The sequence below is a fragment of the Heptranchias perlo genome, chromosome 5 (assembly GCF_035084215.1).
Source record: "Heptranchias perlo isolate sHepPer1 chromosome 5, sHepPer1.hap1, whole genome shotgun sequence".
Taxonomy (NCBI): domain Eukaryota; kingdom Metazoa; phylum Chordata; class Chondrichthyes; order Hexanchiformes; family Hexanchidae; genus Heptranchias; species Heptranchias perlo.
Window position 1 is genome coordinate 70088548 of NC_090329.1, and position 25397 is coordinate 70113944.

The 25397-nt window shown below is 42.9% G+C and overlaps 1 protein-coding gene across 1 annotated transcript in view; it reads right to left on the reverse strand.

Moving 5' to 3' along the window:
• Positions 1-25397, reverse strand: part of rspo3 (R-spondin 3) — a 75942-nt gene that overhangs the window by 25530 nt on the left and 25015 nt on the right. Inside the window, exon 4 of the mRNA XM_067984579.1 lies at positions 23292-23489. Within this exon, the coding sequence (XP_067840680.1) occupies positions 23292-23489 (198 nt within the window). The remainder of the gene's footprint in view (positions 1-23291; positions 23490-25397) is intronic.

The window sequence follows — 25397 nt, forward strand, 5'->3', positions numbered from 1 at the left end:
TGAGTGGGCAGATAGAACCTTGGTTTAACATCTCATCTGAAAGACGGCACCTCCGACATTGCAGCACTCCCTCAGTACTGCACTGGAATGTCATTCTAGATTTTGTGCTCAAGTCACACGGAGTGGGGCTTGAACCATGACATTCCGAGCAATGGCTGACACCGTGTAAAACAACATTTTATTTCAAGTTTTAAATTAATATTTCACAGGACTAAGTGATTCTGGACATAACATCAATTTGTGCATTTTGATTTAGCTTAGGCGAAAATGCATATATAACAAAAACTACTATTTAGTCTTGTGCATCAATATGGAATGTTATCCCAATAAAGGAGAATGCACAAGACCATGAGAAACCCTGCGCCTTATATATAAAATGAAGTTGCTGTTTTGTTTTATACAACAACAACTTGCATTTATGTTGCGCCTTTAACATAGTGAAACGTCCCAAGGCACTTCACAGGAACGTTATCAAACAAAATTTGACGCTGAGCCATATAAGGCGATATTAGATCAAAAGGAAAATACTGCAGATGCTGGAAATCTGAAATAAAACCAGAAAATGCTGGAAATACTCAGCATCTGTGGAAAGAGAAACAGAGTTAATGTTTCAGGTCGATGACCTTTCGTCAGAACTGGAAGAAGTAAAGATTTAGCCGTTTTTAAGCAAGTACAGAGCCAGGGAAAGGGGGCGGGTGCAGAGATGGGGAAGCGAGGAAAGAACAAAAGGGGAGGTCTGTGACAGGATGGAGGTCAGGAGTGATTAAATGACAAAAGAGATGATGATGCAAGGCAAAAGGGATGGTAATGGAACAAGTAAAGAAACAAAAGATGGGTCTTGAGGAGCTGTAAATGGCAATAGCAGAAATGGCAACCAGCATCTGCTGTCCGAAAAAATGGGAGCAGTGGCTATGAGCTGAAGTTACTTTACAACCTTCCACAGGCTTCCCACATGACAGCCAGCCAGATTGACAGGCTGGCTGCTTGTTGGATGGGAAAGCATCCGGGGAGCAAATACCAGGTAAGTCGGATGTCGGGGGGGGTGGTGGGGGTTGGTAGGTTAGGACTGGACATCGGTCAGTGGGGGGGGAGGGAGATCGGGCATCGTAGGGGATCGGAGACATCGGGGGGGTGGTCAGAGACATCAGGGGGGAAGGAGAAAATGGGGGGAAGGAGACAATGGGGGGGGGGAGCTGTGGATAGATCGGTGATTGGACATTGGCGATGGTCGGACATGGGGGGGAGGGTCGGCCAATCGAGTGTGGCGGATCGCGGCAGGTGGCTTGCTGGGCCTGGAGGATACGCTCCTGCTCCTCCGGGCCCACAAGCAGTGCTGTAAAGGCACTTACCTGTTGATCCTTCTCGCCTTCTCTTACATGGCAAGAATCACGAGGCCTAGGAATCCCGGCCCCCAGGAGTTAAAAATAAAAAAGCGGTTAAAATGGAGGCATGCAGCCTCCTTAAAAGATTTTACTGACTGGCCCGCCTCCTGAGAGCAGATTGGTTGTCTGCCTCCATTAAAACTGGAAGTGGGCGGGTTGGAGGTGGGCTGGGGTCAGGTTTTACCTCTTTACAATTTTTACCTTCCCAAACACCCCCAACTCACCCGTCCTTGGTGGTAAAATTGCCCCCTAGGAATATGTCAATTCTTAAATCTTTGCTCAGGTATTATTCAATGCTCATCCTTGGAGATACAGCAGAGATTTGGAACTTGCTGCATGAAGGATCAGGAGCATGTCAACTACATCCTTCTGCTCAATGATGTAGGACATTGCAGTGCAAGCTCACTAACTGCCCTGCTGTCCAATGTAGCGGTGAGTTTAAACTCTTTTACAGTCTGTGTTTCTTTAACTTGTCAACACAATAAGATTCTGCTGAGGAAACTGCTTTCCTGATGAATTAGATAATATTCCAGATGACACTTTATCAAAATACAAACATCCTGTTATGCACAAAGGGCCCTATTTTCCAAAAGTGTTTTTGCATGCAAGTTAGGATTATGTTATGCACTTTTTTGCTGCTTTTCCCCAAAATGTTATTTTCAATATTTTTGCACATTTGTAAAAATAAATCACAGATTTACCTGGACAATCAGGCATGTACTAGAAAAATAACATTGCCATAGAAGCTTGAGGAACTTTTGTCCTAATTTAAAGTTATAATGAATGGGAATTCTCCCTGCCTCAACAAAAATCAATATTAGTAATTAGAAATATTGCCATATTCATCTGTATCATAAAATGAATAATTCAGCTCCTTCTAATTTTCCTGTGGTTTTCACTTGTGGGGTTGAGCTTGACTCTGCTCCAAAAGTGGCGTAACACAAGCAATGTGAATTGACTCAGCCAGTGACTCAGTGGGTAAATCATTGCATGATGTGGCACTGAGCAACTTGCATTAAGGGGGTCCTAAGTTTGATTCCAGGTCAATGCTAAGTTAGCTGATCTCAGCTGGGGCAGTCATAGGGCAATAACAGTTGTCTTCATTGTTTGAGACCAGTTGAGAGAAATAAATCCCACTCCTGACTACTATCAAGGGAATTGCATTATGAAATATTTGGTTTTCAGGTGACGATCGGGCTCAGCTGTGATGCCCTGGGTGGTTAATAGTCTTGTGATACTCACTGCCCAGGTTCACACTTGAAGAATGGCTATGTGGGTAAGTTATCAAAGGGCTGCTGGCAACTTTGGGAAATGAGGGCAAACAGGGAGGAAAAAAACAGAAACTATTAGTATAATGCTCTGCAAAGTGTTTGAAAATGTTCCCAGTGAGGAGCTTTAAATTCTTTTCTCTAATACCCAATGCTGCTCAAAAATAGTGCAAATACACAATCAAGATTTTCAAATTGGTGTTATTTTGATGCTAGTGTTAACCGGTTTAAAATAAATGAACTCATTTGCTGTTTATCTCCTATCCTGCTTCTTTGTACCATAAGTACCATGTTACCATGTACAGAGTCCAGGACAGTCAATATACACTACAGCACATTTTGAAGATAAGTGCCTATTAACATCTGCAGAATCCCAGTCTGTGCAAGCTACAATTAGAAGTGTTTCTGTTGAAGCATCCTGTTCTTCATTCACAGAGATCCTGCCACACTTTTAATCATGACCTCCACATCCTGGAGCATTGCCTTTTAATCCCAATTGCATTCTCAGTTCAGTTTTGATGATACAGTGCAGCAAATGGTCGACATCGTATTAATTATAGTCTTTGATTATGTCTAGCATCAAGCTTTCCTGGTTCTAGCATTAGCATCACAGGAAGGTAATGTGCAATCTGGATTATTGCATCTTTAACCCCTGCACACATTGGCACTGCATGATTCTCATTTACTCGCATCATATATTAGTCTTTTACAGAGTATAATTCCAATCCAAAAGTATAGACATTTATAAAAGCAAAATATGTGGATACTGCTTCATTTATTTGCTTTTCCACAACTACTGATTCTGATCAAGAATATTTTTTTCTGACTAGTCAATCTCTTATGGCATTGCATAAGGAAAGTCAAGACCAAGTGTAGCCTTCACGTGAAGTGGGTTTAAGAATGGGGGATAATTGGACCAGGGCACGCAGACATAAATCAGTTCCCATTCTATCCTTATTTTTATATTTTGGTTATAAATTCCGATGTCCCTATTAATAATGGAAACTGCCTACATAAACTTGCCATGCTGTAATAATACCCTTCTGCCAATAGTGGCGATACAGCGCTTCCTTTGGCAGGAGGGTATCATTACAGCATGGTACGTTTACATAGGCCATTTCCATTAGAAACGTATGTATGAGAATTTATAATAAAAGAATGTTGACAGGAAGAGCATGGAGGTGTAAGATATTTTTATTTGGCCAGATCTGGCTGTCAAAATAACAGTGAGGCTAATGATGCTCGCTATTATTTATGCATAAATAGTACAACTCTAAATGAGGGGTAGATACACGGTTAAATGCCAATATTCAAAAATTGATGTCTGAGTTGCTGTTAGCTTTGTGAAAACAGCATTTCGCTGTCTGCCTCACCATTGACATGCATTGAATGTTGTGAAGTTGCAATATTTGCACGGTAGATACCAGCTAAACCCGCTGCAGATATTTACAACATCACCAGCAACAACTTGCATTTATATAGTGCCTTCAATGTAGTAAAACGTCCCACGAGAGTGTTATCAAACAAAATTTGACACTGAGCCACACAAGAAGATATTAAGACAGGCCACCAAAAGCTTGGTCAAAAAGGTAGGTTTTAAGGTACATCTTAAAGGAGAGAGAGATAGAGAGTGGAGAAGTTTAGAGAGGGAATTCCAGAGCTTAGGGCCTAGGCAGCTGAAGGCACAGCCACCAATGGTGGAGCAATTAAAATCAGGGATGCGCAAGAGGCAAGAATTGGAGGAGCGCAGAGATCTTGGAGGGTTGTAGGGCTGGAGGAGGTTACAGAGATAGGGAGGGACAAGGCAGATTGAGGCTGAGTTAGATAGATTCCTGATTAACAAGGGAGTCAAAGGTTATCGTAGGCAGACGGGTAAGTAGGGTTGAGGTCACAACAGATCAGCCATGATCTTACCAAATGGCAGATTAGGCTCGAGGGGCCGAATGGCCTACTCCTGCTGTTAATTCGTATGTACGTATGTTCGTATGAGGCCATGGAGGGATCTGAAAACAAGGATGAGAATTTTAAAATCGAGGCGTTGTCTAGCAATTACAAGCGTAAGTACCCTTTTAACGGCTTGATAAATATTAATGACTGCGAATTAACCTCTCTGGCACCGAAAATTAACTATTATAAGTGTGGAGTCTCATTTCTTCAGGTTTTGAATTGTTTTAGGAGATTTTAAAAATGTCAAATTTTTAATTTTAATTTTTTTTTCTTATTTTTCCTTTCTGACCCTTTTTTCTCTGTCTCTTGATCCAATCTTTTTTTTCCCTCTCCTTAGTTCTCTTTTGACATTGAATTCACCCACTCTAATTTACACTTCCTTCTCCATCCTTCCTTTGTTTATTTCTCAATCCTTCAATCTGATTGGTTTAGGAGATATCCTGTTGATTGCTCTGTTCACTCAGGCCCCAGATGCCCTGTTTCCCTCAGTGGACTGTTATCAGCTCGCACTTCCAACAACTTGTGCCGCAAAAAATTTTAAAAACTAAGCTTGCAAGTACATGTCTAACAAATGGCAGATGTTGTTAGATGCCCTGCTACAGCAAATTCTGGACCAATATATTATCCAGATTGTAGAAATTTGAATTTAATAGGCTTCAAAATTAAATTTCTGTAAACAAAGTCTGATAGACTTTTTGTGATCATGTCTAATTAGTGTTCGTAGTCCAATTTATTATGTCAGAATTTATTCCTGTAGAATACGGATTAGGATACCTGGATTTATCATCTATTCCAAGCAAGGTTGTATAAATTATCATGCTTTGGCATGCCTTGGCTCAGTGGTAGCACTCTTACCTCTGAGTCAGAAGCTTGTGGGTTTAAGTCCCACTCCAAAGACTTCAACACATAATCCAGGCTCTCACTTTGTTGCAGTACTGAGGAAGTGCCAATGTCGGAGGTGCCGTCTTTCAAATGACGTTAAACCGAGGCCCCATCTGCTCTCTTAGATGGACATAAAAGATCCCATGGCACTATTCGAAGAAGAGCAGGGGAGTTCTCCTGGCCAATAGTTATCCCTCAACCAACACCACTAATAAAAACAGATTGCCTGGTCATTATCTCATTATTGTTTATGGGACCTTGATGTGTGCAAATTGGCTGTCACGTTTCCTACATTACAACAGAAGTCCTGAGGTTGCGATATGTGCTATATAAATACAAGTTCTTTCTTTTCTTTCTTATGACAGGTACAGTGTAATTCTGTCAGCAATTCAAGTGGGAATGCAATACATCAAATAGGCTGGAACAACCCAGGTAATTGCCTTCAGCAACATTTTTGAATGTGATCAGTGATCTTCTAAGACAATTGCAGAGGACACAGGCCCTTTGAAGATAGATGTGGGGTGATTGTCATGACATTCAGGGATCACTGGAAATCAGCACACTTACAGTCCTCTGAATCCATTTATTATTAATGCTTTATGGCCACTTTTCTTATGGAAACTGAAATATGTTGGTGTTAAGTCAGTGCTTTGTACATTAATTTGGATTATCAAATAACTGTAGCTCTGTAACTTCAGTTAAACTGGTAGATAGAGTTTCTCTAGTGCTAATTATTTATGATCTTCATTCATTTACTTCTGGAGGTGGGGGGAATTGGTTCAGTTCTCTGTAGTCCATCTGTTGCAATACAGTTGCACTAGTTTATGGACTGGTGTTCAGCATAAGATATAACAAGCTTAAGTTAGCATAGGGAAATTCAGTTCACCACATAGGACTTGAAATTCCTCTTTTTGCAAAAAAATACAGGAGAGGCCTATTTTTCTCATCTATCATAAACTATTATGAAAGCATGGGAACGAACACAATTGAAACTTGCATTTTCTGTGAAAAAGACTTTGTTGGTAATAATAAATAAATATTAGTCAATCATGATACATCAGCAGTAATGAAACTTTAACACTTTCAAAAAAGTAGCCAATGAGCAATTTAATCAGTACAAATCTCCCAAGCTTAATTATTGAAGCTGTGGAGTAATTGTGGTAAGGGAATGGCTCAAGGGCAAGTAAGAAAATCACAGGGATGATATACTTTTTGACTATAGTTAAACATACCAAGAAAGACTTGCGTTTATATAGCACCTTTCACTATTTTTTTTATTCATTCATGGGATGTGGGCGTCGCTGGCAAGGCCAGCATTTATTGCCCATCCATAATTGCCCTTGAGAAGGTGGTGGTGAGCCACCTTAAGAACATAAGAACATAAAAAATAGGAGCAGGAGTAGGCCAATCGGCCCCTCGAGCCTGCTCCGCCATTCAATAAGATCATGGCTGATTTGATCCTAACCTCAAATCTAAATTCATGTCCGATTTCCTGCCCGCTCCCCGTAACCCCTAATTCCCTTTACTTCTAGGAAACTGTCGATTTCTGTTTTAAATTTATTTAATGATGTAGCTTCCACAGCTTCCTGGGGCAGCAAATTCCACAGACCTACTACCCTCTGAGTGAAGAAGTTTCTCCTCATCTCAGTTTTGAAAGAGCAGCCCCTTATTTTAAGATTATGCCCCCTAGTTCTAGTTTCACCCATCATTGGGAACATCCTTACTGCATCCACCCGATCAAGCCCCTTCACAATCTTATATGTTTCAATAAGATCGCCTCTCATTCTTCTGAACTCCAGTGAGTAGAGTCCCAATCTACTCAACCTCTCCTCATATGTCCACCCCCTCATCCCCGGGATTAACCGAGTGAACCTTCTTTGTACTGCCTCGAGAGCAAGTATGTCTTTTCTTAAGTATGGAGACCAAAACTGTATGCAGTATTCCAGGTGCGGTCTCACCAATACCTTATATAACTGCAGCAATACCTCCCTGTTTTTATATTCTATCCCCCTAGCAATAAAAGCCAACATTCCGTTGGCCTTCTTGATCACCTGCTGCACCTGCATACTAACTTTTTGATTTTCTTGCACGAGGATCCCCAGATCCCTTTGTACTGCAGTACTTTCCAGTTTCTCGCCATTAAGATAATAACTTGCTCTCTGATTTTTCCTGCTAAAGTGCATAACCTCACATTTTCCAATATTGTATTGCATCTGCCAAATCTCCGCCCACTCACCCAGCCTGTCTATATCCCCTTGTAGGATTTTTATGTCCTCCTCACTCTCTACTTTCCTTCCCATCTTTGTATCATCTGCAAACTTTGATATGTTACACTCGGTCCCCTCCTCCAAATCGTTAATATAGATTGTAAAGAGTTGGGGACCCAGCACCGACCCCTGCGGAACACCACTGGCTACTGGTTGCCAGTCCGAGAATGAACCATTTATCCCAACTCTCTGCTTCCTGTTAGATAACCAATCCTCCACTCATGCCAGAATATTACCCCCAATCCAGTGATTCTTTATCTTGAGCAATAATCTTTTATGTGGTACCTTGTCGAATGCCTTCTGGAAGTCTAAATACACTACGTCCACTGGTTCCCCTTTATCCACCCTGTACGTTATGTCCTCAAAGAACTCAAGCAAATTTGTCAGACATGACTTCTTGAACCGCTGCAGTCCGTGTGGTGAAGGTTCTCCCACAATGCTGTTGGGAAGGAGTTCCAGGATTTTGACCCAGCAACGATGAAGGAACGGCGATATATTTCCAAGTCGGAATGGTGTGTGACTTGGAGGGGAATGAGCAGGTGGTGTTGTTCTCATGTGCCTGCTGCCCTTGTCCTTCTAGGTGGTAGAGGTCATGGGTTTGGGATGTTCCAAACCGCTTTACAGCCAAGGAAGTACTTTTGAAGTGTAGTCACTGTTGTAATGTATGGAAACATGGCAGACAATTTGTGCACAGCAAAGTGCCACAAACAGCTATGTGATAATGACCAGATGATCTTGTTTAGTGGCGTTGGTTGAGGGATAAATATTGGACAGGACACTGGGGCGAACTCCCCTATTCTTCTTTGAAATAGTGCCATGAGATATTTTACATCCACCTGAGAGTGCAGACAGGTTCAACGTCTCATCCGAAAAGCCAGAGTAGGAGCATCTCTCATGAACGTTTTCACTGCTGCTATGTAGGCTTTATGGTCCAAATTCCAAGGGCTTAATTTCCCCTAATAGTATGCTACCTAATGTATTTGTAGAAAATTTCTTTGCGCATTATTTGAACACAGTTGTAAACTCATTTAATATAAGTGGGTTAAAATCAACATAAATATAGTACACAAAGGAATTTTACACAAACACATTAAGCAATGCACTACCAGAGGAAATTAAACCCCAATAAGCAGTCACAGCCAGCTTCAACTCTTTTGGAGAATGGTTACAGGCAACCATAACGGGAGGTTTTGGAATTTTCATATACAGCGTGTTATATGCTCAGATAGATTAATGAGAATCTTGAGGTGATGCTCTCCAGCAGCAGAGTGTGTGAAGTAGCGTAGGAGCAGCTGGTCGGCATTCATGTTAGTGAGTGTTCTGTGCTATCACCTAGCTCTGTACAAATGATAGCAAATGACTCTGAAAGCCTTCAGCCCACACCAACTCCAGCAAAGGGCACTGCAGGTATTGATGCAGGTCTGACAGGATTTGTTGTATTTACAGGTAGTGGGCCTTCTGTATCTTTTTTGGCTCACCAGTTTGGCAATGAACCCAGCCATCGGCACTCCTCCCTCAACCAGGGGAGTATGTAGTTGCAGAAGAGCACAAGAACCAGCTTGCAGAAGTGAATATTCACAAAGGCATGCATTCATGCACAGTATACATTAAGCATATACACTACATGCAATAAAAGCGAATAAAATTAATTCACTCTCATTATATATTACAAGCTGTCATTCTTTTATTGTGCAGAAAAAAAACATATAGTTCTGTGAATGTAAACATATCTAATAGAATATAAAGGTGGACAATTTTACAGCTTCCTGGAAGAACTGGCCAAAGAGAGCCTCACACACCTGAATCTCTTGGTGGAGTGGCTGGTTTGTTATTACACACCAGAACTGCAATAATACCTGGCAGCAGCACCTCATCCAAGCTCATTTGAGGCCTCTATCAATGTGAATATTGTAAAGCCTTCAGTATGTGCTACTGTAATTTCGCTGACCTTCTTTGGGCATATTGTAAGCCACGTCCCCGAGGACCAGTCCAAGCATCTGAAGTATTATATTAATACCCCAAATGTCTGGTCAGTGAGCGGCTGGTGTATCTGGGGTATGGGAAATGTACATATGTGTCATCAGCCATGGTTGCAGTGCATTGCTTATATCCCTGAGGAGCTAGGTAACCTTCCTTTCTTCTTCTTGAAAGAGATGTAGCATGCCTCCGGTCGCCTTAAAACAAAAGCATCTTGCATACCTCACAGAAAGTATCAATTGACGTGCATTATTTTCTATCAGGTTGCATACTATTGGGGCATTGAAATAATAGCTCTTTCTATTAGGTATGCCCAAGGGTTGTGGTGCACAGATGTGTGCAGTCAGTGTTGCCCTGGTCCATGGGGAAGCCAGGATTTTTTGTGACCCTGTTTCACCGCATCCTGAAATGTATACAGGCATGTGTGTGATGAAACAGGGTACTGAACTCCTTAACAGAGTGAACAATGAAAAAGTGGCTGAATCCTATGATGTCCTCTGTGGATGCATAGAAGAACCTATAACTTAAAAGTTGAGTGCAGTTGTGATCTTCACTACCAGTGGTAGTTTTTTGTTTATTCGTTCATGGGATGGGGGCATTGCTGGCGAGGCCATCATTTATTGCCCATCCCTAATTGCCCTTGAGAAGGTGGTGGTGAAGGTTCTCCCACAGTGCTGTAAGGTAAGGAGTTCCAGGATTTTTACCCAGCGACGATGAAGGAACGGCGATATATTTCCAAGTCGGGATGGTGTGTGACTTGGAGGGGAACGTGCGGGTGGTGTTGTTCCCATGTGCCTGCTGCCCTTGTCCTTCTTGGTGGTAGAGGTCGCGGGTTTGGGAGGTGCTGTCGAAGAAGCCTTGGCGAGTTGCTGCAGTGAATCCTGGGGATGGTACACACTGCAACCACGAAGCGCCAGTGGTGAAGGGAGTGAATGTTTAGGGTGATGGATGGAGTGCCAATCAAGCGGGCTGCTTTGTCCTGGATGGTGTTGAGCTTCTTGAGTGTTGTTGAAGCTGCACTCATCCAGGCAAGTGGAGAGTATTCCATCACACTCCTGACTTGTGCCTTGTAGATGGTGGAAAGGCTTTGGGGAGTCAGGAGGTGAGTCACTCGCCAGAGAATACCCAGACTCTGACCTGCTCTCGTAGCCACAGTATTTATGTGGCTGGTCCAGTTAAGTTTCTGGTCAATGGTGACCCCCAGGATGTTGATGGTGGGGGAATTTGGCGCTGGTAATGCTGTTGAATGTCAAGGGGAGGTGGTTAGATGCTCTCTTGTTGGAGATGGTTATTGCCTGGCACTTGTCTGGCACGAATGTCACTTGCCACTTATGAGCCCAAGCCTGGATGTTGTCCAGGTCTTGCTGCATGCGAGCACGGACTGCTTCATTATCTGAGGGGTTGCGAATGGAACTGAACACTGTGCGATCATCAGCGAACATTACCATTTCTGACCTTATGATGGAGGGAAGGTCAATGATGAAGCAGCTGAAGATGGTTGGGCCGAGGACACTGCCCTGAGGAACTCCTGCAGCACTGTCCTGGAGCTGAGATGATTGGCCTCCAACAACCACTACCATCTTCCTTTGTGCTAGGTATGACTCCAGCCGCTGGAGAGTTTTCCCCCTGATTCCCATTGACTTCAATTTTACGAGGACTCCTTGGTGCCACACTCAGTCAAATGCTGCCTTGATGTCAAGGGCAGTCACTCTCACCTCACCTCTCGAATTCAGCTCTTTTGTCCATGTTTGGACCAAGGCTGTAATGCGATCTGGAGCTGAGTGGTCCTGGCGGAACCCAAACTGAGCATCGGTGAGCAGGTTATTGGTGAGTAAGTGCTGCTTGATAGCACTGTCGATGACACCTTCCATCACTTTGCTGTTGATTGAGAGTGGACTGATGGGGTGGTAATTGGCTGGATTGGATTTGTCCTGCTTTTTGTGGACAGGACATACCTGGGCAATTTTCCACATTGTCGGGTAGATGCCAGTGTTGTCGCTGTAGTGGAACAGTTTGGCTAGAGGCGCAGCTAGTTCTGGAGCACAAGTCTTCAGCACTTCAGCTGGGATGTTGTCGGGGCCCATAGCCTTTGCTGTATCCAGTACACTCAGACATTTCTTGAAATCACGTGGAGTGAATCGAATTGGTTGAAGACTGGCTTCTGTGATGGTGGGAGGAGGCCGAGATGGATCATCCACTCAGCACTTCTGGCTGAAGATGGTTGCAAATGCTTCAGCCTTCTCTTTTGCACTCACGTGCTGGACTCTGCCATCATTGAGAATGGGATGTTTACAGAGCCTCCTCCTCTCGTTAGTTGTTTAATTGTCCACCACCATTCACGACTGGATGTGGCAGGACTGCTGAGCTTTGGTCTGATCCGTTGGTTGTGGAATCGCTTGGCTTTGTCTATTGCATGTTGCTTCCGCTGTTTAGCATGCATGTAGTCCTGAGTTTTAGCTTCACTAGGTTGGCACCTTATTTTTAAGTATGCCTGGTGCTGCTCCTGGCATGCTCTTCTACACTCCTTATTGAACCAGGGTTGATCCCCTGGATTCTTGGTAATGGTAGAGTGAGGAATATGCCGAGCCATGAGGTTACAGATTGTGCTGGAATCCAATTCTGCTGCTGCTGATGGCCCACAGCGCCTCATGGATGCCCAGTTTTGAGCTGCTAGATCTGTTCTGAATCTATCCCGTTTAGCATGGTGGTAGTGCCACACAACACGTTGGATGGTGTCCTCAGTGTGAAGTCGGGACTTCGTCTCCATGAGGACTGTGTGGTGGTCACTCCTACCAATACTGTCATGGACAGATGCATCTGCGACAGGTAGATTGGTGAGGACGAGGTCAAGTAGGTTTTTCCCTCGTGTTGGTTCGCTCACCACCTGCCGTAGGCCCAGTCTGGCAGCTATGTCCTTCAGGACTCGGCCAGCTTGGTCAGTAGTGGTGCTACCGAGCCTCTCTTGGTGATGGACATTGAAGTCCCCCACCCAGAGTACATTCTGTGCCCTTGCTACCCTCAGTGCTTCCTCCAAGAGGTGCTCAACATGGAGGAGGACTGATTCATTAGCTGAGGGTGGACGGTAGGTGGTAATCAGCATGAGGTTTCCTTGCCCATGTTTGACCTGATTCCTTGAGATTTCATGGGGTCCGGAGTCAATGTGGAGGACTCCCAGGGCCATTCCCTCCTGACTGTATATCACTGTACCGCCACCTCTGGTCGGTCTGTCCTGCTGGGGGATAGTTTTTTAATTGTATCATGTGATTTATATCAATTCGTGTTAATTGTATTCAAGTGGTGTGTGTCAATTGGGGACTCTCTTGTATTCTTTTTATATGAGAGATATCTAGGGTGCGGTGTGTATGTGTAAGGGGAATCTCTGTGAATAAAGGCTTGGAAGCAACTGAAGACCAGGCTCGAGTATTCTATCCTTCACCACTTGGCCATTCAATTGATAACATGGTTGACTGTCTGCAGATTTTTTGTCCACTTGGCATACTTCAGTCATAGCCATTCTGCTCAGGCACAGTTCCTTTCCCATGCAGAATAGTTAACTCTGTTAGGCCGGCTGCCTTAGACAGCTCCTGATGTGAGTTAAAGAAAGAACTTAGAATTTAATAGCACCTTTCACATCCTCAGGACGTCCCAAAGCATTTCACAACCAAACAGCAAAGAGATAAATGACCAGATAATCTGTTTTACTGATGTCAGTTGAGAGACAAATGTTGGGTGGGACACCAGGAGAACTTTTCTGTTCTTCAAATAGTGCCATGGGATCTTTTATGTCTTTTATTAGAGGCCAATCATCTCAGCCCCAGGACATTGCTGCAGGAGTTCCTCAGGGCAGTGTCCTAGGCTCAACCATCTTCAGCTGCTTCATCAATGACCTTCCCTCCATCATAAGGTCAGAAATGGGGATGTTCGCTGATGACCACACAGTGTTCAGTTCCATTCGCAACCCCTCAAATAATGAAGCAGTCCGAGCCCGCATGCAGCAAGACCTGGACAACATCCAGGCTTGGGCTGATAAGTGGCAAGTAACATTCGCGCCAGACAAACGGCAGGCAATGACCATCTCCAACAAGAGAAAATCTAACCACCTCCCCTTGACATTCTATGGCATTACCATCGCCAAATCCCCCACCATCAACATCCTGGGGGTCACCATTGACCAGAAACTTAACTGGACCAGCCATATAAATACTCTGGCTACGAGAGCAGGTCAGAGGCTGGGTATTCTGCTGCGAGTGACTCACCTCCTGACTCCCCAAAGCCTTTCCACCATCTACGAGGCACAAGTCAGGAGTGTGATGGAATACTCTCCACTTGCTTGGATGAGTGCAGCTCCAACAACACTCAAGAAGCTCGACACCATCCAAGATAATGTAGCCCGCTTGATTGGCACCCCATCCACCACCCTCAACATTCACTCCCTTCACCACCGGCGCACAGTGGCTGCAGTGTATACCATCCACAGGATGCACTGCAGCAACTCGCCAAAGCTTCTTTGACAGCACCTCCCAAACCCGTGACCTCTACCACCTAGAAGGACAAGAGCAGCAAGCACAAGGGAACAACACCACCTGCACGTTCCCCTCCAAGTCACACACCATCCCGACTTGGAAATATATCGCCGTTCCTTCATCATCGCTGGGTCAAAATCCTGGAACTCCCTTCCTAACAGCACTGTGGGAGAACCGTCACCACACGGACTGCAGCAGTTCAAGAAGGCGGCTCACCACCACCTTCTCAAGGGCAATTAGGGATGAGCAATAAATGCTGGCCTTGCCAGCGACGCCCACATCCCATGAACGAATAAAAAAAATGTCTACCCAAGAGGGAAGATGGGCTGTCAGTTTAACATCTCATGAAAAATATGGCACCTCTAACAATAAAGCACTCCCTCAATACTGCATTGAATTGTCAGCTTTGTATATTACCTTTCCCCTAACCACTCCTATTCCTCCACTAAGAGAAATCCAGCAATTGCTGCTAAATTGCATGCTGCACTGCTGCTGTAGGACAGAAAACTCCTCTGTACTACACTGTGATTGCTATGGCAATAATTCAAAAGCTTTCGTTGTCTAATAACAGGTAAGATCTGACATTAGTATGCACTTGCCAAAGAGCCTCCAATGCTGTGTAATTGTGCACCTTTCCCATGATTGGCCTGAGCAAGCACAACATGACTTTTTTATACTTTTGCACTGACGTTGTTTAATCCATTTTTCTCAGTTGGGAATTCTTAGAGAAACTCTAAACATTTGCTTTCTTCACAAATTCTGTTATTTTTTATCTGTCTCATTTTTTGCTAAAGTTAATGAAGACAAGAATGTTGGCCCCTGGTTCTAAACACTACCTTACTATTCAGAGGGTTCTAAGGTACAGATGCTCTGCTGCTGATACAGTATGGTTTAAATAGGTATAAAAAGTGATTCCTTGAGTTTTCCAATGCATAATGTTTTGCTTGGGATTTTTCATGGCCTTGCACCATCATCTTTTTCAGGAACACAAATTTAACAAACATCAATGTTAGCATCCTGCCATGTTTGTGACCCCAGCCCTTGCTGACTTGACAGTATGAAAGAAACATTTTTGAAGTGCTAGGTCTCAACTTCCTTTTTGCATGGTTTGCCAAGACACAGAAAACCAAAACTCACCATGTAATGGATAACTTTAGGAACCTTGGAAGTGTTCAACACAGCAAAGGATTAAGGGGCACCCTGCATGATTACAGTTTAGAATATAATGACAAGGGAAAGAGAAAGAGAATTAGTACATTGACCCCCCCCCCCCCCCATAAGAAGTACTCCACTAAGAGCTGTTCCGGTCTAGTGGCTATTCAGATAATTAGATTCAATGCTTAAAACAAAATGTTCCAGACCAAAATTAATAAAGCATATTCCTGACAAAAATAATAAGAGGTAAACAGCAGAACCCTGAGGACATGCTGAGTTTAAATTGTATGCAGTTCACTTTTGGTGAGTTCAAGCTTTGACCCCTCAGCGTATGTGAAATATAAACACTACAGCTCAAAGGATACAGTAATTAGTTTTGAGTTAATTTTAAAAGGCTGCAGCCTGCTGGATAATCATGAGAGAAAGGTCATTAACTACACTGGTGTCCATTACCTATGCTTGCAGCTGCGATACTGCACAGCGCTACCAGCATACCCCAGCTCCAGCCTGCAAGCACTCTGACCTAGTCATAATTTGACTGGACCAGGGTCTCGCCTGGGAATTCAGATGTTTTTCTTTTATACTGAAGGGAAATTTAAGACAAGAACTGCACCACAGAAAGGTTAAATTACAGACATAAAACACCCTTTAGTATTTTTACAATTCATTGCCAATTACACCATAAAAAAGTTAAACACTGGGCATTGCAGCTGCAAGATTTATTAACTTTCTTTTGCACCTTTGGGAAATAACTCAGCTGAACTCTGCCAGTGGCTGTTTTTATTTAATTCATAATATTTCAAACCTGCACAATGAAATTGTAATTTCTTACTATTATGATTTTATAGGCTGCTGCATTATATTACACCCTTCTTTGATTGAATGGGATCTAACTTAATGTATGACTTCTGAGGTTTGAGAGCTCTTGGCTGGTTTCCCTGCCTCTCCCAGCAGTATTTGACACAGTACTAGGAATATAAGCCAGGGACCCATTTGTCAAATCTTATTGTGGCAGCAAGTAATCTACAATCTTTATCAAAAAGTATTAAATTACTAAGCAGCAACTTGGCTATGACCAGGCAAGTCCCTGTTCCTTTAGTTTCTATGGTAAGTTAGAACATGGTCTGTGCAGTAACAAATGGCATCGTTAGTTGAGCTAACCATGTTTACATCAAGCTTTTTGATTATAGATTAGTTCTAAATTTGGGAACTCACTCAATTAAAACTGCTTTACATAAAGTAGATTTAATACACACACCTTCATTTTTGTTAATCATTAAAGTGATTCCTGTCAAAAGTCTACACTTGCAATGAGACTGTGTGTTGGCTGTTTTATGAGTGTGTATACACTGGGTGTTACCAGTGTCTCTACATGCACTAGACTTGAAATCATTTCAACTGGTGTTGGTTCAAAATCTCAAAGGTCTCAAATGAATCACATAAATTATGTTGAAATTGCTCTGAACTAGATTTACTGCAGATTAGTAACATTAGAATTCCAGGAAAAAAAACTACAGCTTCCTATGTCAACTCATCTTATACAGAGCATTTTAAAAGCAATCAGGCTCCAAAAGGAGGATTCAGTGAATGGGTTTTACATTTTTAAGATTTATATTCTACACTACTGCCAAATGGATTCACTCGCTTAGGCTGAGCTTCAGACATGTCTGAAGTTTACTTCTGCAAAAGTTTTTCAATTCATTATCATCCATGTTTAGAGTGCATTGGCTTTAGCAAAATTGGCTTTTCAAGCAATATCCCATAAACGATAACAATCATCACTGTGGATTGTGCTTGCGTAATGTGAATGGGAATTTATGAAATAAAGTTGGCTTACCTACAGGACTGTACTATTACACTTCTGAAAATCCTGTCCCATTGTAACTTCATTGTCTTTATGTTTCCACATAGAGCATCCTAGCATCCATCCATCACTAATCCTGCCCACTCATTAAGATCTTATCCTCACATATAACATACACAGACTAGTTGTTAAGTGAAATTAAATGTTAGAACAGAAGTTCTTTACTTTTCACCCAATTCTTATTAATTGCCTTTGATTCCACATGTTAATAGGAACTATGAGACTATAACGACGTCCCTCACAGCAGACAGTACATGAATGTCAAGAAACATAGGCTCCAAAATTCCTCGAGGGTTCCAGTGGTCTTCTACCATAACTCTGGCGGGAGACCAGCGGAACCCTCAGGAAACCGGTGGAGAATCCAGTTGTGCTGGGTCTCAGCCATTTTTGGAGTTTAGAGTCATAGAGTTATAGAGTCATAGAGTTATACAGCACGGATAGAGGCCCTTCGGCCCATCGTGTCCGCGCCGGCCATCAGCCCTGTCTACTCTAATCCCATATTCCAGCATTTGGTCCGTAGCCTTGTATGCTATGGCATTTCAAGTGCTCATCCAAATGCTTCTTGAATGTTGTGAGGGTTCCTGCCTCCACAACCCTTTCAGGCAGTGAGTTCCAGACTCCAACCACCCTCTGGGTGAAAAAGTTCTTTCTCAAATCCCCTCTAAACCTCCCGCCTTTTACCTTGAATCTATGTCCCCTTGTTATAGAACCCCCAACGAAGGGAAAAAGCTCCTTAGTATCCATCCTATCTGTGCCCCTCATAATTTTGTACACCTCAATCATGTCCCCCCTCAGCCTCCTCTGCTCCAAGGAAAACAAACCCAATCTTCCCAGTCTCTCTTCATCGCTGAAGCGCTCCAGCCCTGGTAACATCCTGGTTTCCTCAATGCCTTGTAAAAGGTGGAACCTCCATCTGCCCCTTACAAGGCAAATGATGGCCTGTAGATGCAGCCAGCATTGGGGGTTCACCAAGCTGGGAATTCCTGCTCCTGAACCTCAGCGAGGATCTGTTATTTGTGTGGTGGCTAGTACTCTGAGTGAGTAGAGGTGCATCAGCCTCCAAAAGGGAGTGTGTGGGCTTCATTCTTGGGGCCCAGGACAAGCAAATGGTCTTGACCCATAAAGGGGTAAAAAGGTTTTTTGTTTAAAATTTCCTTTGCTCAGTGGGCTGAGGATATCATGGCCTGGGCAACCCTCCTCTCCTATAGACAGGGACCAGAGTTTCCAGCAGGCATGGACCAGCGGGCACCAGAGGCAGAGCTGAAGTGCGCAAGCCTGATCCATGCAAATAGTGTGCCCTCCCACTGACACCACAAACTCCAGCAGATAAAACACTGGAGGCCCCCATAGGTCGTAACCTCCAGGATCGCAACCCAAAGAATTGCAGGACCTAAGGTTTTCAGTAGTTCACTCTGTAGTAATAAGAAACAAAATAAGAATTTTAATAGGATCCTGATAGAGTCAGGAAAACTAGAGACTTTGAATAGACTTTCCTGCACTAGTGAAATTTACACAGGCAGGCATTGCTAGGTCTCTGCAATAATCTGAGCAGAAGAATTCAAGTCTATCATCAAATCTATAATAAAAATGAATTATTTATGGTGTTGTACAAGCAATCAATAGTGCAGAATGTTTCTAATTGGGAGGCCTAAATTACTCTGAAGTCCTTTTTCAATTGATGGAAATTTTGCAATGATTTTACAAAGAAAGTATAAGTTAGTGTTGGAGGAAACAGATGTGTAGGCATATGTATTCCTCAAGCCTTGCAATGTGCAATTATTGAACTGCTGCATCTATTATATGGATTTAGCTCTGAATGTAAAGAATGTATGAATTGAACTGTCCTGAATCAATCCAATTCTGATTATGAACAGGAAAGACTGAGGTCACTGATTGAGGAACACAATAGGAGTCTTACATTAGTACTTTACTACAAAATACTGATTGTTATAGTATGTATTTGATCCAGAAAATCCAGATTTTCCTCTCATCCCCTGAATTTATACATTTGGCTCAGACTTCCTTTGTTTGTATTGAAGACCTTAACTACTTTTACAAGTTAAGAACGCCCTCCTTTTGCCACCTTGGAAAGCTTCCATTTTCTGATTTCAGTACAAGATGTGGATTAATATGATTTTGATCAAAGTGAGCACAGGCAACCATGTTTTAATGCAAATAACTTAACCTCAGGTGTAATTCCATTGAATTAAAACTTTACAGACTCTGATAGTACACTACTAGCACACTTGGGCAATTCTGCATTCTGCAGCTAAATGTACTTCAGCAGGCATGCTTTAGGATTCACTTAAACCAAAGTCACAGTTAAATAAAAATAAAACAAAATAGAGGGTAATTTAGAAAGTTGATCTTTCTCCACTGCCATTTTCTCCCTTTTAATTGGAAATTACAGATCTGAGCCCAAAACTGAGCAGTAACGAGTAGAATGTCCGATTTTAATTCTGACACCCAAATAGTTGTCGGGAGCAAGATCTGATGAAAAGCTTCAGACATATAAATAGTAATCCACTATCAGCATTAAAGGTTCTTATATATATATATACCCATTTCTTTATAATACTTTATGCTTGGCAATGCCAACCCAGCTTGCATCAGTATTTCTGTATCAAAATAACATAAAACCAGGTAATATTTTTAATTGAGAATTCAAGGTGAAGGATCAAGGCTCTTAGTGAAGGCAACACCAGGGCTGAAGAGACTAAGAGAGGTAAATCAGAAAGTAGTCATTAAGTGACACTAAACTTGTGTTTTAAAAGCCTATAGGTTGTAGGAGGAAGGGAAGACTGAGGGAGGTAAAGAGTTCTATTATTTTGAGGGCCTGGGAAACAATAAGTTAAGAATAGGAAATGTTAATGCACTGAAGATCTGCAAGGAGGAAGGAAAGCATTTAGGACCATTTAGGGAGGCAAGTTCAAAGGAGTGGGGCTATAATAGAATTGGTACAATGGGGAGAGACAAAAAAAGACTGCAATGGGGAAAAAGCAGTTGGAGAGAAGATATGAGACAGCCAAGAAGTTGTTTCTTGTGTTCTGCCCTGGGGTATGAGAGAGGCGTATAGATGCTCCCCAGATATGGGAGCAATATTCTACTCTTGGATGAATTTGGTCATTATTGAGAGTTAAAGGTTATTGAACAAAAGGTGTTTGGCACAAAAGTGGAAACAGAGCTTTTGCGAGCCACCTTATCAATAGAGAAGTTGTAGGAAGTCCAATTGAGGTCAGAGGAGAAAGCAAGGCCAAGAATGTCAATAGATGAAGATGGTCTAAGGGTGGAGCCATTCAATGTAGGATCCAAATATAAGAAGTGGAAGCTGTTGGTTAGACTTGCAAGAGGAGAAACATGAAGAAACTGTCTTCAAAGAATTGAAAGCATTAAGATTTTCAGTTCCATGTCCAACAGCATGGAGGAGAGCAAAACGTAATGAATGAACCAGTGCAATCCAAGAGAACTGGAGGCTGTGTGCACTGAGGGCATATAATTTGAAGAAAGTTGATGACTGTAGAGTGTAGCCAACAGTAAAAAATTAGATAGGGGCAGATGCTGAATGAAGGTAATCATTGATTTGAAGAAGAACTATGTTGAGAGAGGATAAAGCCATGTGTTAATGGAAAAAAATGCCAGATTTAATCTTTGTCTCATTTTAAAGTGTCACTGCCATGTTCGCAGGGAAGGACACAACTGATCCACCTGCCTGTCACTTTCATCATGAGAATATCAGATATATGTAATGCAGTGCAATTTTTTCCAAGTAATGATGCATTTTGGTTTGATTTGCATCATTCTGTCAGAGTATTTGGCAAACAAAGAAAAAAGATTTACTAAATAGTTTTTTTTGAAAGATAGTACTTTGTTAAAGCATCACTGTGCTCATGAAAAATATTTGACAAACCTGTTCTTATTTGTTTCTAAAAATGTGGTGCAATGATGTAAGTCACATTGAAATGTATCACTGCATCACTTGCCATGAGCTCATCGTGACAGAAATGACACATATTCCTTCTGGTACTTCTTCTCCAAATGAAATAAAAGTTTGCCAAACACCTTTTCACGAAGACAGTAGGCGTGAAGCCGATGGTGTGTCCACAGTGGGAGGCCCAGCCACTTTCAGCTTCGGACTCCCATCAGCCAGCGAGCTACCCAGTGCTCAATCAATGCTAGTGGGCATCTTAACAACTGGGGGGCTGAAAATCTGGCAACTGCATGATTGAGCTGAGCTGGAAACCATCAGTAAAAAGGGGGAGTGGGCCCTAACCAGCAGCAAACTGCAGAAATTTTGTGGGGCCAGATCCTGCTCATCTTGGCCTGGCAAAATTTCCCGCAGAAAAATGATCCAGGTTGTTTTTGGAGCGGATTCCAGCAGTCGATTAAGGACCGCTAGTTAGGCTGCTCACCATCTTGTACGAATGGGCAGAGCGTGCGCCGCTCATCTGTACATGAAAATTGTAAACAGAGTCCTATAACTGGCATAGAAGCCCGATTTGCGTAAGCAAGCAGCCTCCTGCCTGTTTCGGGCGGGAGACCTGGGCACCCATTTACAGGCTCATCTGAAAAATCGCATCAGGTGGGACTTGGGTGTCCAAGGGATAGCGGTCACTTTCCCTGCCATTTTCAACTGCCGGTCACCTCGAAAGCAAGGCAGTTGAAAATTGCTTGCAGTGATCCTTTAAAGAGGCATTAGGCTAGAAAGTGGTTGATGCCGCGTCCGTTTCACAGGTGTAAAACGGATGCCTAAGCATCCAATATGGTGGCAGTGTGTGCACTGGAAGTGTGCCGCCCACCATATTGATAAATGCAGAAAAAAGAGGCGTCAAGGGCCCTCATGGGAAACAGGCGTTGGTCCCTTTGCATATGCAAATAGGGGGCCTCGTGCCTGTTTCAGGTCCCTTTCCTGAAATTGGGCTGCCCTGAATACTGCCGCGCTGGGCCCGCTGCATTCAATATAACCAAGTCCACATGGTCCTTAAAGGGACCACTGGAGGTTGTCACGAAAAAGGTACGTTTAAAAAGACATTCTTACCTGAATGTGGAGCTGGGGGGAAGAGGAGTGCTCCTCCCGGCTGCACAGCAATGTTGAAGGCCACTGCTTGCCCCCGCCCTATCATCTCCACCCCCTCCCAGGATCTGAAGATGCTGCCAATGACGCAGAGGCCAGAAATTCAAATTCAATTCACCGGCAAGCTGCAGACGCCAGCTGGTCTCATGTAATTGAGGCCCGAGGCCCAATATCGGGTGTGCCTTGGGCCTACCCGTTCTGCACAAGGATTGCCTGCTGGCACAGACCAGTTTCTAGGCCATTGGCTTATAAAAAAAAGTTTCCAAATGCTGTGACACAGTGATGCAAGTCAGGTAACAATTTTCTGCTTAGAAAGTATAGTTGTCATCTCTCTTCTGCATTGATCCTCATAATCAGTTCCAAGGATCCCCCTTCCAAAAACAACTTTGAGCCTTATTTTTCACAACACAATAAGGTATGCAATAAAATCACCCTGAGTTATCTGAATAAAGTTCACAAAGTATGTTATGGTCATTCGGAGAACCATGATGCAAGTAGTCTGCTTTCACTAAAGTGTTTGCTTCCAGTGGATGGATGTAACATGTGTTATTGATTGCTCGTAGCTAGTAGTTTGTTGATTACTGCAGCTTTTTATAGTCACTTCAGATGTTGTTTAGGCCACTTCAACAGGATTCCTACTTCGCGTAACATTGCACATATGTTTCCATAAACCTGAGATTATATGGTCTTTCATCAGCAAAAATACAGAAAGCATTGCAATTAGATATTAAAAGAGTAATAATTCAAATGAAAAAAGCAAATCGTAACTTTCCTAGTTAATGATTAGTTAGCCCAGCATGCAGTCCTGATAATAATGATTGGTAACAGCATTGGTATCAAGCTCAGTCATTTTGAGGTATTCGTAGTTCTAATATTATAAAAATATGGAGTCAGTTATTCTAGTGGCCCATTATCCATCCTGGGAATTGGCTGATTCTTACAGGGATCCTCTTACCTTTTTCTCCTGCTGGACATCGTTTTTTCTGCACAGTACATTTCCTTGTCTCAGTGATTTTTGGACAGGGGTTGCCATGTGCTGAAGGGAACTGCACAATTTCTCGCTTCCTTGACTCACTGCCTCTCCGGAAACCACACGTCTTCCCTCGCTTTGTGCAGGCACTCCACGCGTTCCACTCGCTTACTTCACAGTGCACTGCAAACGAATAAACAAAATTGTTCAAGAACTTTTTGTTTCCTTTTTCTGGATCAATTTCCCCACCGCCTGCTGCCTCCTCTCCTGAAGGTGCTGATTCATGCTGGCTTCACATATAACGGATGCCCTTAGTCTTCACCCAAATATGAGCCTAGGCATTAAGTGCCAATAGACTATTCAACTGAAAACTGTTCCTGATGTTCCACATAGGTGAATTTTTCACCAGGAGTGAGCAGGAACCTCGCCTATTCCCCCCCCCCCCCCACCCCACCACCTGTAACAGGAGCATTATGATCGTTTGTAACGCCTCTACTGTCAACTCAAATGAGATAATCCAACTCGGCATAGACCAAGGATTACATGTGGAATATTCCTGGTCTGTACGGTTCGGTTATATACTCAATGGTAAATTTACCTGCTGAGTAATTAGGGGAGCTCTTTGAGACCTGTCTGATTTTCATTTTTCTATTTGTGCATTGATGGAAACAAGGGATGAGTGATCATTTCACCTCTTACTGGTGTACGTTGAACTTCACAGGGAACAGATTGACACTGATCGAAATTCTCTAAGTGTAGAAGCAATTACTTTAAAAGTTTAATTCTGGACAAAAGTGAAGAATGAAATTATGGATTAGGTGGCACTCTGGGCTGGAACCTTGGTCTGGAATTTCCTCTGCTCCTGCTCCTCCACCACAACTTCATCAGAAGTACAGCAGAAACCCCATTTATGTCTGTGAGTGGGGTTTCTGCTGCACTTCTGGCAAAGTTACAGTGGTGGAACGGGAGCAGCTCTGAGGAAATTCCAAACTTTTGTCTGAATCTAACTTAGACTTTCGGGATAAATTTTAGTGTGCACTTTCTCTACGGACCGCAAGGGTCAGAAATGAAATACGTTTGAGCCGTCTCAATCAAGTTCCTCGTGGGTGCAAAATCCACAGCACAACTCCCTCCCCCCCCCCAAAATAATTGTGGTAAACTGTCATATTTTAGGATTGCTGATTATGCCACCGCAGGGGGACATTGGTGCAATATGTTAAAAATGCTACTATTTAGTAAAACTTAGCTCTCAGTGGTAGGGTGGGGGTGGGGGGGGTTAAACTCAGGACAGTGGAGCTGCAGTTATATATTAAGATTCAGACAGTGTGTCTGAACCTATATACTTCAGACAATAATAGGTAGATTAATATTCTAGTGTTCAGTCACACTTAATGCTGGAGTGACAATTCTATTCATTCTAACTCAGCAGGAGACATTAGCAGGTTAGCTTGGGGGATTCCACTCTTGGATGGGTGGGTGGGATAGCCTGTTTGACTGAAAGCTGACACTGGAATCAGGATGACTTGAGAAAAAAATCAGGAGGCTCCAGGGAGAGGAGGTCCTGCCCTGGGCTGATGGTCAAAATGAATGGGTTCATTTTCTTACAGTTAGTAGTTGTACAGAAAGTAAAATAATTCTGAAAATACTAGTAAGACAATCCACCTATGTGGAATAGCACGGTGAGTTAATTGTTTTCTTTATGTATGGGAGGTGAAGTTAGTTTTGATTACAACTTGTACCTGTATTTTCATGTGCTGTGAAATAAAGCAGCATAACAATTAGCATATGGGCTTGTCTCATCAAATGCCTGCTCAGTCCGTCTTCAACAACAACAACATCAACAACTTGCATTTATATAGTGCCTTTAACGTAGTAAAAATGTCCCACGGCACTTCACAGGAGATTGAAGAAGTACACGTGCGAAAGACAAGAATATCAGTTAAGGTCATATGGGCATATTATTGTTACACCCCGAATTACGCTATTGTGCAAATAGATCTAGTGCAGTATGAATCAACTTCCATAGACGTAAGAAGCTCAGACTGCTTAGGGGAGCAACTAATGCCATTGAACCCAAGAAAGGTATCTATG